Raw genomic sequence first — 14,409 nt, forward strand, 5'->3', positions numbered from 1 at the left:
ATTTTGAGAACACCGTTTCGCATATTTTAGCTTGACTAATACAAAAATAAAAAATAACCTTTTGCTGTCTGTAACGATACATCGGTTATTATTTTATATTAATACAATTTATTTGTGTTAATGAGATTTTCATTCACTTTCAGTGTATAAAAATTCAGTAAACCAGGAACTGTCTTACAATAAAGTGAGTGAAAAGCATTTTATATTAGTTTTGTTATTGTGTAAAAGACTATTTAGATCATACATATTATTTCAAATTTGTTGCATGCGCTATTTTCATGTTATGAAGTATGGTTAAAAATTCTGTAAACCAGAGTATATTTATGATATAACAGAAAGATGTGTGAACTGAATCACGTCTAAGTATATTATATAATAATGAAAAGCGTGTATTAATCTCATCTAAGTGTATACAATGATAATAATATTTTGCTTAGTCAATATTTGAACACTTTCACTCATAAGAAAGTCTGATGACACAATATGCACATACAAGGTCTTATATTCAATTAAATTCCTGAGATCCTAAACAGAAAAAAAAACATTTTTCCTAGTAGGTTCCTGTGTAGGAAACCTAAACAACTATGTTCCCTACAATACATGCTCGCCCTTTCAGCTGTGGGGACGTTTATAATGTGATGGTCAATCCCACTATTCGTTGGTAAAAGAGTAGCCCAAGAGTTGGCGGTGGATGGTGATGACTAGCTGCCTTCCCTCTAGCCTTACACTGTTAAATTAGGAACGCCTAGTGCAAATAGCCCTCGTGTAGCTTTGCGCGAAATTCAAAAACAAACAAACAAATCCCTAGAAAACTAGGAAAATTAATTAGCTACTGAGAAATATACATAAACGACTATGGTTCAAGACTAACACTCACCTCGAGTATTTTTAGCGATTTAGGTCCGAAGACATATCACTTTGCTACTGGGTGTCGATATACTAGTTAGTGTAGCGAATGTAATAACTTTATGTTTTCTTTTGGTGTTCCTTATTATACTTCTATTACAAACATTATTTTGTATTGCTAGCTCAAAACTTAAATATCCTAAGTTGGCAGAATCTTATGAGACATTAATGGAATTACTATCGTAAATATCGTTAACAACGAGGGTACCCAACGGATGAAACAATATATTCTAATCTTTAAACGCATCCAAGACAAAAACAAAATGTTCTGGTAAACTTGATTAATGAAATAACGATATAAAGGAAGTAATTCCGTAGAAAATAATAAACTCAGTGGAAGTACAAAATCAAAGGTACTACTTGAGATTTATTATAGATTTAATGTATGGAGGAGATTAAGGAAAGGCCTAAGAACTGGGATTTGTGGTTTCGTTTTGTTATTAATGAGGCCTAGCATGGCCAAATAGTTAAGGCACTCCACTTGTAATCTAAGGTCATGGGTTCGAATCCCCGTCACATCAAACATGCTCGCCCTTTCAGCTGTGGAGGCGTTGTAATGTTACGGTCAATACCACTATTAGTTGGTAAAAGAGTTGGCGGTGAATGGTGATGACTAGGTGCCTTCCCTCTAATCTTACACTGCTAAATTAGGAAAGGCTAGTGCAAACAGCCCCCATGTAGCTTTGCGCGAAATTCAAAAACAACCTGTTTTTAATGTTTCTAAAAGACGGAACACTAACTTCTTGTACGTTACTTAGCCAAAAACATGGTTAGCAATTATGCATTAAATAGAAATATCATTTATTAACACCAAACGTAGAACTAATTTTGAAAAGAAAATTTACAGTAGAGTTCGACCAATTTCAAAATGCATAAAATCTCAAAACCCAAGCATGTTAAAATATTCCACATTGAGTAGTATACATTTTATACAATAATTTTGAAACTGTAACGAATATAAATACTTCTAAAACAATTAAAGTAGTTTAAACTTCTCAGTAAATCTTGAAAAGAAATTTGAAGCTTGAATTTTGTTTTTAAAGTGATTAAAATAACGAATCCGAAGTACGTATCGATATAGTAACATCACAAAACTATAGCTGCAGCAACAAAAATGCAGTTATGGACATAGTGAGAATTATAGTGTGGATTGGTTAAATTAAGTGCATATAAAGAAACCAAGTCCAACTATAAAAATGAACCAAAAACGTTTATTAAAAGTGAACATTGGAATACTCTTTAGTGCGTTCTTAATATAAGTTTAAGTATCGGATCAAACACAGAGAATTGGTAAATGTAATTTAAATATTTATAGAAAAGAAACCAGCTAATCTCAGCATGCATGTAAAACCCACACGTACGTATCATACATATTGCCCATAAAGTCAAAAGGATTGTTTGTTTGCTATTAAACACAAAAGTGCAATCTGTCCTGTCTCATCACAGAGATCAAACTCCGAATTTTAGCACTGGGAACACTTAAACATACCGCTGAAAGATTAGAATCTATCCACCTGTCTTAAAAATTAAAGAAATCTGAATATCTTGTGTTTAATAAAAAATTATAGAAAGTTTACCATATTTGATATCTTTGTATATAAGAAAGTGTGATAACACAATAAGTACATCCTGATAGTATTAGCTACAACAACATCATACTGTAATGGAACTCTTGCCTATATGATACTAGAAAAAAACCTTTTATTGCGCAATGTGCAATCCCAACTTCGCGAAATTTTACCCTCTTTGCATATAAATTTCTAATATGGGTCAAAATTTTTCGTTTAATCTTCGTTTTTCGTCACAGAGAATTTTTTTTTATTATTCTCAGATATGACGTCAAGAATATGTCACACGTGGATCTAATGAACTTGCGGCATCTACATAAATATTACACTACTGTCTGTTGTATGTCCATGTAATTATTTTGCATCGTGTGGATAGATCCTCACCAAAACTGGTATGAAAATTCATTAGGTCCATGGAGAAATACACACAAAGTTTGAATTTTGCCTTTTGCGTATTTTTTTTGCCATTACTTCGCACCTGTTGATGGATTTTCATCAATTTTGGCATGAAGATTTGTTAGGTCCATGAGGAAATACATGCAAATTAACGGTTTCACATTTTGTGTTTTGTTCTTTTTATGGGCGCTTTATTATATACAAAGAAAACAACTTTTAATGTCCTAAGATAACCTTTCATTAATCATGAATTTATATAACTTTCCTCTATGTATGAGTATCCCAGCTAGTGATGATAATGTCATTAGTTAGTGGTTAATAGAAAAGCCATGAAGTCATGAGGAGTTTAAACTTGGTTCCTAATTAATACACTGTCAAAATTACCAATTGAAAATTTCGAATGTGATTATACATTTCAAATTTTTGGAGACTAGTTTATTAGAAAAGAAAATTAAATGTTCACAAAAGCAAGTTAGGTTTAGTAGGTTACACGTTGCTGGGAAGATTTTTGAATCTCCAGCTGAAATTATTATCGAACAAAATAACAGCTGAGTTTAAGAACGTGAATAGGAAATATCCTACTTTATGGCAAAAGTTTTCACCCTACAGACATATAGGCTTCCTTTGGTAAACTGAGGAAAGATGCTACTGCTTAAACAAAGTCCACACCTGGGATTTGTATTCTAATATGAATTAATAATTTTTCTTTTTACAAATTACTCTGACATTAGAATAACTGTTTGCTATATTTAAAAATCATACTTTTACCAAGCAGTGAGCCATCGTCGTTAATTTCAGTAAAAAGTATCGACACAATGATACATTTTTGGGCTTTTAAGATTTTTACATAGACTCTTGGTGAGCATGACTAATCAAGTGCTTGAATTCCTGAAAATGGAAATCATTGCTATAAAACTGTAAGAGATGATTTAGAAGAAAATTGAGAACCAAGCTAGTATCCACTAATATTTCGAAACATCTGAAAAGTAAAATAAACGAATGTTCCAAATATTAGAAAAACTAGAGTAAATACTGTTGACATTTTCTTGTAAACGTCAGTAATCAGAAACATTGTGGTGGTAACACTCGCACTTATGGAAGTGATAAATCTACTATATAACAATGAATTAAAATTGTTTAGTTGTTGAAACTAGGTTGCTGGATCTTTAGCTATAAAATTAAGTTTGGTAACTTAGCTAAACGTCCAAAAAATCGTTTTTGGTCAACTGCCAGTGCATAAAATATTAATAGAAAAGTATAATTTATTCTATAAAACAAGTTTTAGTTAGTTTATTTTTTCATAACTCAAGTTTGACTAGATTTTACTAACAGAAACAAGGTAGATTTTTTCATAATAATTTAAAAATATAAAACCTAAGGTATGAATGTTTTGTAATATATTTTTGTATCAGCTACTGAGATAAACATATTTCTAGTATTCTAGTTAAATTTTCATTATTTTTTAATATGTAAATATTTTTATAATAAAACAATAATAAAAGTTAACCCTAAAAACAAGCACTTATTTTTCTACACTTCATATTGAACGTGTTTAAAATAAGAAGGTTTCAAAAGCGAAAAATATCAGGTTTTCTCTTCCATGAAGACAACTCGCATGTGAACTTCTTAAGGAACGTGACATCAAACAGAAAATGATCAACTTTACAGTTTATGTTATTTGGCGTATATTTATAGATTTAATATAGATGCCACTTTTCAAAAATGGCTGCTAAAAAAAGCTGGAGCATAACCAATCTGTAAAATTAGTGAACAAAAAATTATTTATATATTTCAGTCATTTGGATATTTGAAAAAATGTGTTTTAAAAAAATATAATATCTATACGTTATAATATTCATGTATGGAATTTATGACACACCGATAGATTCAGTCACTAATTTGTACGAACGATTCTATTTTATTCAAATACTTTGAGTACTTTATGAAAACTTGTATTAGATATCCAGTGTCTTGTGTTGGCATTTGGAAGTAGTCGACGTGTATTTTTTGGCTTTGATACGGAGAATAGTATCGGAATCAGCGCCGTTAGGCAGCAGTGCTGACGATTGTGAATGAAAATTTGTCCATGATGGTTTTCTATCGATGATTTTCACCTGACAAAAATCACTCACATGATGACGAGACAAGAATTGTTCCAAAGTGTTCCAGCCACCACCTACACGAACCATTACGTGACGACTTCTCAACAGCTGTAAGACAGTAAGCACTTGTTAGTTGTTAAAGAATTGCCAAGTAGAATCTGTGTATCTAATGAACTTGCAAGCACGAGGTTTAATTTTAAAGATCAGTGCTAGAAATACGGAATGAAGTTTTTGTTGTTCAAACCATGAGTATCTTGTGGTGGAAAGAACCATCCTATATTTCAACTTTTTAATACCATTAGTAATAAAAATAATTTCTTATTTTCACAGTCACACTCTTCTTTCATGATAAGACTACCATTACGTATACATGGTTCTAGCATCTATGAAAATTATGTACCACTCTTGTGCATACATGAATACATACACTATACACGCACAATGTTTACTATCAAGTATCAGAACTGATGAATATTCACGCTTTCGTGAAAAGAACTGAGCAAAATAAGTGATATCATCAACGTTTATAACATTAACTATACTACATTCTTCAGAATTCTAAGATTGCTTGAAAGTTACTCGCATGATTATTGGTTGAATTCTCAGAGGATTATCTATCCTTAGAGAATCTTACTGTCCAATGAGGACCTCTGACACATCTAAATATAATATAAAAATAAACCATTTTACTATCAAATGAATGAACTGTAGAAAGTTATATATATAAAGACATTATGATTTAATAAAAAATAATGCAAAGACCTAATCCTTAAGCAGCTTTATCAATAAATCTAAACAAATCACACGCTCAAGAAACGTTTGAAAAATGCCCATGAAAGACGACATCATAAAAAATTAGTGTATTAAGTTTGAACCAATTAATGGTTGAATTTAATAGAAAGTGAAGACATAAAGGAGAATAATTAGAGAATTAAAAAAAGATAATAAATTTAATTCCCAGACTGCCCCTGAAGGGTTTCTATTTCAGTTTTATCAAAACTTCTTGGACATACGTGTTTTTAGCATATCATGAATAAATTAGAAGTAGCAGATAAAATTAATTCAACTAAGTGTGATTTTCGATAACTTAATTTCAGAACCGAAAATAATTTAGAGTTGTTTACTGTAAGCTTAAAAATAAACTGCAAAATGTAATGTGAGGCAGTAAAAAGAGTTGTAAGGACACAAAGCAATACCTTTATAAGAACGGTAGTTAAAATAAAGATAGAGGGAAGACAAAGATGACCCGATATATATTAGAAAATATTTGAAAAGTACAGAATTCTTACAGAATGAGAATATATATGTAATTACGCGTATTTGTTGGAAAAGTTAGCTTAAACATAACTTTACGAATTTTACTGAGTGTTTGTGTAAAATATATAGACATTAACAATAATGTAGTATCGGGCAGCATTCAGAAAACAGGCAAAATGAACATCAGAGTTTTGGTTTAGATAAAATATCAGTGGTAGCACTGAATTTAGTGATTTTTAAAGGGAGAAAAGGATTATACAAATAAATGTTAGCGTTATTTTTTATTTAATATGTTTTATATCATATATTTGACTTTACTTAACCCTATTATATAGAAATCTAAGTTAGACTGAGCCGAATGCTTACTGGTAGGCATCACCCAGATTCCTTACGGTTCATACCGGTCTTTATATTTAATTCAGCATTTCTTGACTTAATAACTAATTTAATTTAAGTATTTAACTGTCTTCCGTTAATTTCTTACTTCTAGGTCACACTGAAACTTTATTTTAGTAGCTTCACACTGCAGGATCACTTAAGTCCAAACAAGTATATGAAAGCTTTTCTACTTCTTCACTGAAAAGAGTTCTAAATATTCAAGTTTCTAGGCTACTTTTAATATTCATAATTAAAAGTTATGAACAAGTGAAAACCGTAGTTTGAAGGAAAAACTCAATGACTCTTTTATTCATCCGTGATCATTAGAGAGATGAGTCTAACGTAGAGAAAAAATACAATCTTTTCGTACCAAACCTCGATGATGAACGGTCCTTGAAATTTTACATTGTATTACAAGAGTAAGTAACCTTGACTACGGAAGAAACTTATTTTTTGCTATCTGTTAGAAACAGTTAATGTTGACTTTTAAATGACGGTGCTTAGTGTATCATACAGTTACTTTTGGAATGCAATATACGAATTATTCACCCTCTGCTTTCCAGCATTAGGAAAATTTCAAGACATTATACGTTACAAAACCTATCGCTTTAAATAATAAATAATATTGTCATAAAAGACAAGTCATGTAAGTTCGTATTTTCGAAAGAAATACTAGGTTGAACTAATTAAAATATATAAATATGTATTAATGAAAGAAATTAGAACATAGACATTTACGAAATTAAATAATCACGAACCCACAAATTGTAGAAGAACTAACAAATTCTAGCATGAATATGTATATACATATATCACAGTATGGTTGTCTAGTAGAGTAGCAGTACGCTTATTATATTAAAGTTAGGGTTTTAACCTCCGTGGTGGACTCAGTACAGATAACCCATTGTGTATTTTTTCCCACCAAATTGTTGACTAATTGAGCTTATGTAACAAACAAAATCCAGGAATTACTTTTAGACACTACAGATTGTAAATATGTCAACCAGAAAAAATCTCAATAAATTATTTCATTAGACGAAGCCATAGATTATATTAAAAACCAGTACAACAAGCAATGTTTGATGGTTTCTTTTTGAAATTAAGCACAAAACTGTATGCCTTCTGCTCATCACGAAACCCGGTTTTTAGCGTTATAGGTCCGCAACCTTCCTGCTGTGGCCTGGCATGACCAGGTGGTTATGGTACTCAATGACTCTTTTATTCATCCGAGGGTCGCGGGTTCGAACCCCGTCACACCAAACATGCTCGCCCTTTCAGCTGTGGGGGCGTTATAATGTGACGGTCAATCCCAATATTCATTGGTAAAAGAGTAGCCCAAGAGTTGGCGGTGGGTGGTGATGACTAGCTACCTTCCTTCTAGTCTTACACTGCTAAATTAGGGACGGCTAGCGCAAATAGCCCTCGTGTAGTTTTGTGCGAAATTCAAAAACGAACAAACAGTCTTACCGCTGGGATACTAGGGAGCATGTTTGAAGGATTTGATAATTTAACTTCATATTAGAGTAATTACGTCGATAACAAAAATAAAAAGGTAAACTTTATTTATTAATACTTAAGCTCATAGTTACACCACGGGTATCGAAACTTAGTTTTAGCGTCTTAAAAAGACCCTAGTTTTCATATGCAAAACTTATTTAACTGCATATAAGAATTTTATTGAACAATTTTGTTTAAATTTCCTCTATTTCTTATCTTTTTTTATATTGCTCATATTCTTTATTGTATATATTTTATATCTAATTCTAGTTTTCAAGTTCTGTTTTATATTATCTTGGTTAATGTCGAATATTTAGTATTCACAAATATTTGTTTTCAAATAACTGAAATAAGAACCGAATTGAATGTTGATAATTTCAAACATATAGTGAATAATATTTCTCAAAAGTAACAACAATATAATAATGATATTCGATAAGGAGCTGTACCTTACACAAAGTAATCAGCCATGTTATTTAGTAGGTCAACACTTATCGTAAGCAAAAATATAAACTGCACTTTTTATTTAACATCTTATTTCACCTATTTGTGTGTGTGGGTGTGTTTTATTATAGCAAAGCTACATCTGGCTATCTGCTGAGTCCACCGAGGCCTATTTTTTGTCCCAAATTTTTTTAAACGTCGTTAATATTTGGAGTATGATTGTTAAGTTATAAATATTAATGCCCAGCTTAAAAATAATTGTATCTAGCTAAATCATGCAGAGGAGTAGACAGCATAGGTTGTATTTAACACTGTAACAATGCAGTATTCATTAAAAATTATTATGTTTTTGAATAATATATCTCTCTTTTGAACAATATAATAGTATTATAACATAGGAGGATATGAAATAATAATCAGAAATTGTCTGGACTTACTCTCACAAAAACACATTTCCCAGCAATACTATAGCGACCTTCTGAAATTTTCTTTATCTGACTTTTGTCTTCTAATACGTTACCAGCAATCTGCATAACCTGTAAAAAGACAATAAATGCTTTCTCATGTTATAAAGCGGTTAATTAGATACCTCAGTTGCTAATACATTATTGTAACTCCTCGGTTGAACAATAATACACATTACGCCCCAGTGGCACAGCAATACACCTGTGTAATTACAAAGCTAAAAATTGCACAGAGAGCCCATTGTATACCATTGTGTTTAACTACAAACAAACAAACAATACGCATTATGGCACATAGCAACTCACGTTGGCGAAATGCAATCCAGTAGGCACTGAGTTGCGTGGCATTACGTCAATATAAGACTGATACTAACACAAACCACACAATGGACTATATACGTGTTCTGCTCACAGTAACAACGTCTTGAAAAATTTTTTACTGAAAATTATTGCCAGTCTTGTTCTTACATGAAGTCTCACAAACCACTTAAAAACAAATTTTTTCACTTCTTTTAAAACGCAACATTTTTCATCGTGCTTTTATGTTGGAGGATTTTCGTAAATAAATTTAGTGAATTATCATAATAAAATACTCAACAATATCTAGTCAAATGAATTCTGTACGTGTTACTATGTTATCCCCATACATTTTAATATAATCAATATATATCTACCTCAAACATTGTAACCACATTTAATATTTTCATGTGATAGGGTTGTAGTGTAAATATGGCAAATGAAATTTGCTTTTTATCGTGTCAGCTACCAGTGTTTTAAGATGATATCCGTATGTCACATCTTACATTTTTAAACATCAAAAACGGGTTTGCATTTGTCTATATCTCTACTTAAAATTTTCAGAAGTTTTCAATTGTAGCACTCACTTTTTTGTCTAAATCAGAATTCTTCGATTTTGTTTTCGATGGTGTTCTATTGGATTGAGCTGAATATGGAGGTGTGGGTGCTGTATGCGAATCTTCGCTGGTAGCATTTGCCTCAGTGTCTGCGGTATCTGTTCGGGTACGCCTTGGGGCTGGAAATGGAAAAATGGAAGATTCTTTTGTTGCATATGAAGGAACTGGAGAGGAGTTTGTGGAGATAAATCCTGAATCAGAGGCTACGGTCGATCCAGAAGGTTCACCTTCGTCTATCTCTTTCTCTAACTTAACCAGGGTCGGCGGTTCGATACCATATTTCGCTGCTATTCTTCCAAGCTCCAGAAGACAGAGCACTACTGTACGAGGTTGGGTGTGTAGTACTACAAGTCAAATAATACAGTTGTAATAATTTCTAAAACCTTATGAATTAATATTATTATTAATGAATTAATCATAAGTGTTCTATAAAATCGTTTTAAGGATAAAAGTTATAAAGATGACGTTAAATATACATGTACATACATACAAGTTAAGAACAACAAGACGACCCATTAGTGCATCTAAGCCGTTACGTCTACTAAACTAAACTTTAAAATGAAAATACAATGCTGAAAAATCAGCCCTTAGCATTTAAAAATGTATTAAGTTTCCCTTAACCTGTTGACTGCCAAGTATTTCAGCTGCTACAATACAACTCTAATGCTTCTTCATTTTGCAACTTTTTTCGTGACGCCATTTTAGATCGAAAGTGAAACAATTTGTAAGTAGGTTAAATGCATGTATAGTGCTGAAATCTACCGTTGAAGTTAGGTATTTGTGAGAACGAAATAACTCGTCCGTGGCACTGTGTTACAGGTTAAACTCCTTAAAATTAATTGTGTCCACCACATCTGAACACAATTCATTCTTTAAATCAACTATCATGTTCGAAAAATAAAGATTTCTCAGCCGAATATTACACTTACTTTGTCAAAAGTTAAATCTGTGTTCCCTAATCCAACCATTCCCACCATTTAAGTACACAAAATAATGATGTATCAACGCTGTCAGTTCCCTGAATAATCTTAAACACTTCAATTTGACACCCTCTTTCTTTCTCTTTTTTTTAAACAAAACAATTTCAGATATCTTAACCTGTCCTCTTTTGATAACTTTTTTCATACCCTGTATCATCTTAGTAGCCTTCTTTTAAATCCTTTCAAAAAATTCATATCTTTCCCAAAATAAGGAGTTCACAATTGAACCTCAATACAACAAATGGAGCCTAACCGATGACTTATGCAACGGAATTACAACCTCTCTCGTTAGGAATATATTCAGTATACCGATATACACACAGAGAAACAATTTTGTAACAACCCTTCATTGAGGTGCCTTATTAAATGCTTTCTAAAAGTCCCCCTCTGGTAGACAGGTAAGTCTACGGATTTACAACAATAAAATAAGGGGACTCGATTCCACTCGGTGGATTCAGCAGATCGCTCAGTATGGCTTTGCTATAAGAAAAAAACACACACGCTTTCTAAAAAAAATTAGATGCACCCAACACACACACCTGTACTGCCATCTACATTAGCATTAAACTCTTCAAAAAATGTTAAAAAGCTAGTAAATCAAAATTTTCTGCTTGTGAAACAATGTTCATTATCTAACAAATTTTAAACTTTGTTAAGTTATTTGCAAAGCATATTTTATCAGACTTTCAAAACTTTTTCCACGACTCATGTAAGCCAAATAGGCCTATAATTGCTATTTTATTAAATCTATTTAAAAGAGGAAAATCTCCAACCCAGAAGTTTTATAATATTTTAACTTTCCATATTTTTTCTTAACAGGCCCCAAATAATCTGATCATCTTGTTTGTAATTGTTACCAAATGATCAATGGATGACAGTTATTTAGACTTTCATCAGCAAATACTGAAAAAAATGTAGAATTTAATAATCTAACCATCTCAGAAGTATCAGATATATTAAAGTAAATGTTATGTAGTAGTCAATTATAACGGAAGTCTAACCTTTCTTTTCAGGCGTGTATTCAGTATTTTTATTCACACAACTCAGTACACAGAGAGACAATTCTTTAACAAGCCTTTTATGTACACCTTATCAAATTCTATATATATAAAAAAATTAGATACACCTAATACACACCTCATGGTAGATTTCAAATTTCTTCTCTCATAACCATTAACAGAAACACAAATATATTTAACCTCATTGTTATTAACTTTAATATCCTTAATTTCAAAAGGACGTTACTTACATTTAGCATATAAAGTCACTTTTCCTCCTCTTTTAATGCTTTATCCCCATTAATTAAATAATCTATAACCCAGTAATTTTATTGCATTTTAACAAGGTCAGAAAACTGGAACTCTTCTGGAGAAGTGAAAAATGAGATTAAACGGTATTTCACTATACTGTCTGACAACAATAGTCCAATAGTTGGCGGTGGTTCGTGTTTGACTAACTGAGGCCCCTTAATATACCTCTTTAAAATTAGGGACTACTAGCGCACGTAAACCTAGTGTAGTTTTGCGTGAAATTCAATAGACAGGCAAAGCGCATGGATTCAAACTAGAAGCTCTGCCATATAAAAAAACAGGTGGTTAAGGCATTCGACTCGTAATCCGAGGGTCGCGAGTTCGAATCTCCATCACACCAAACATGCTTGCCCTTTCAGCCGTGGGGGCGTTATAATGTTACGGTCAATCCCACTATTTGTTGACAAAAGAGTTGGCGCTGAATGGTAAAGACTAGCTTTAAGCAGTGTAAGACAAGAGGGAAGGCAGCTAATCCTCGTGTAGCTTTGCGCGAAATTCATAAACAAACCAAGCTAAATATTAAAAAAAAGATGTTTTTACAAAGTATGTTATCATCTCTCACTGCTAATCTCAGTTTTCACTTCCAAATTTTGAACTTTAGAGTCCGAGTATTATGGGTCCTGCCAGCTCCGGAATTTTAATGACCAATAAAAACAAATCTAGAAGTTCGGCATTATAGATGGTTATTTGTATAAAGCATTCAGCTGTATAACACGCGGGCAAGGGTTTAAATCTCGGCAGATTTCAGTTTGTTCATGATAAGTCTGACTGGAAAAAATAATGAATCTAATATGCATATAAAGTAACAGATTACCTAATCCTTCCGATTCAAACATAACAGCTTCATGAACTCCGAATCGACGGCACCATTTGAGGAACTTTTCGACATTTTCCCTTGCAAAGAAAGACGCCGAACGTGCCTTTTCCCAACACTTGATCGCAGTTGTCGGTGGAATCTGGTAGAAACAATTTACGTTTGTATTACGCTCTAAAATATTAACGGTATTAAAAAGTTCATTGACATTACAGTATGTGTTATGAAATGGAAATAATTCATAGAAACATTTTCTTTTTTTTAACTGTAATTACGTTATGTGTTTAATACATACTATAATGGCATGTACGATAACACAAGAGTAATTTTCCACTATAACACGTTATGCATTATACAAACAATGTCATTATCAATATATGATAATAAGTAGTATACCCATTATAAACTGAGAGAACTATTCATACGTTAAACACTATGTTTCTGCAGCATATAAGAAAACTGGTTGATGTATTTTGGCTTCAAACAACGGATATTCTGTGGTATTTTAAGTTAATTCACTTATAATTATTACTTTAAGTGGACATTATCACATGCATATAAACATTATAAACATAATAAACAAAGTTCACATGTAGCAACAACTGCCTATTTCAGAGTGACACTTACGGAGAGGTTCTTGGACTATTAATCTGCAAAACCATAGGCGTAAAGAACAACGTTTCGAAAAACTTCTGTCATCAGGCCAACTTGTACCTTCTATTTCCTTTCTTTAGGGGTGCAGATAGTCCAGTTGTTTTACACCAATAAACGCTAAATAACCAACCAAACTTTCTTTCGGATGCTATTGGCGTCGTGGATCAGCAATCGAAAGTACAAACTATTAGAAAAGTATTACGGCTGCGAAAGAATTGCCAGTGATCCTTATTTTAGTTGTTTCAAGGTATTTTAGTTTAAACTAACCAAGAGTGGTCAGAGATCAACCAATCCTTCTTTTCTAGATCTTGGTTTAGAAAATGGTTAAACTGTGCCACGTTGGAGGAACAAATTAAAAGAAAAAAGGAGAGTTTGTTTGTTTGTTCTGAATTTCGCGTAAAGCTCCACGAAGGCTATCTGCGCTAGGCGTCCCTAATTTAGCAGAGTAGAACTAGAGAGAAGGCAGTTATTCATTACCACCCACAGCCAACTCTTGGGCTACTATTTTACAAACGAATATTGGGATTGACCGTCACATTATAATGTCCCCACTGCTGAAAGGGCGAGCATTTTGGTGTAACGGGGATTCGAACCCGCGACCCTCAGATTACGATTCAAGTGTGCCTTGACATGCCGGGCCTGAAAAAGGATAGAAATAGTAATAATAATACTTATAATAACTATAATAAATGAGAAGAGTGAGAGAAAAATAATAAATACATTAA

General features: G+C 32.4%; 1 protein-coding gene across 2 annotated transcripts in view; it reads right to left on the minus strand.

The window, feature by feature from the left end:
• Positions 1-434: 434 nt before the first annotated feature.
• LOC143222788 (growth arrest-specific protein 2-like) overlaps positions 435-14,409 on the minus strand; it is a 43,919-nt gene continuing 29,944 nt past the window's right edge. For both annotated transcript variants that reach the window (XM_076449764.1, XM_076449765.1), the window contains 4 exons: positions 13,031-13,172; positions 9,897-10,270; positions 8,986-9,084; positions 435-5,080 (listed from right to left, as the gene is read on the minus strand). In XM_076449764.1, coding sequence (XP_076305879.1) covers positions 4,826-5,080; positions 8,986-9,084; positions 9,897-10,270; positions 13,031-13,172 — 870 coding nt within the window. In that variant the 3' untranslated portion in view covers positions 435-4,825. The remainder of the gene's footprint in view (positions 5,081-8,985; positions 9,085-9,896; positions 10,271-13,030; positions 13,173-14,409) is intronic.

The sequence above is a fragment of the Tachypleus tridentatus genome, chromosome 8 (assembly GCF_004210375.1).
Source record: "Tachypleus tridentatus isolate NWPU-2018 chromosome 8, ASM421037v1, whole genome shotgun sequence".
NCBI lineage: Eukaryota > Metazoa > Arthropoda > Merostomata > Xiphosura > Limulidae > Tachypleus > Tachypleus tridentatus.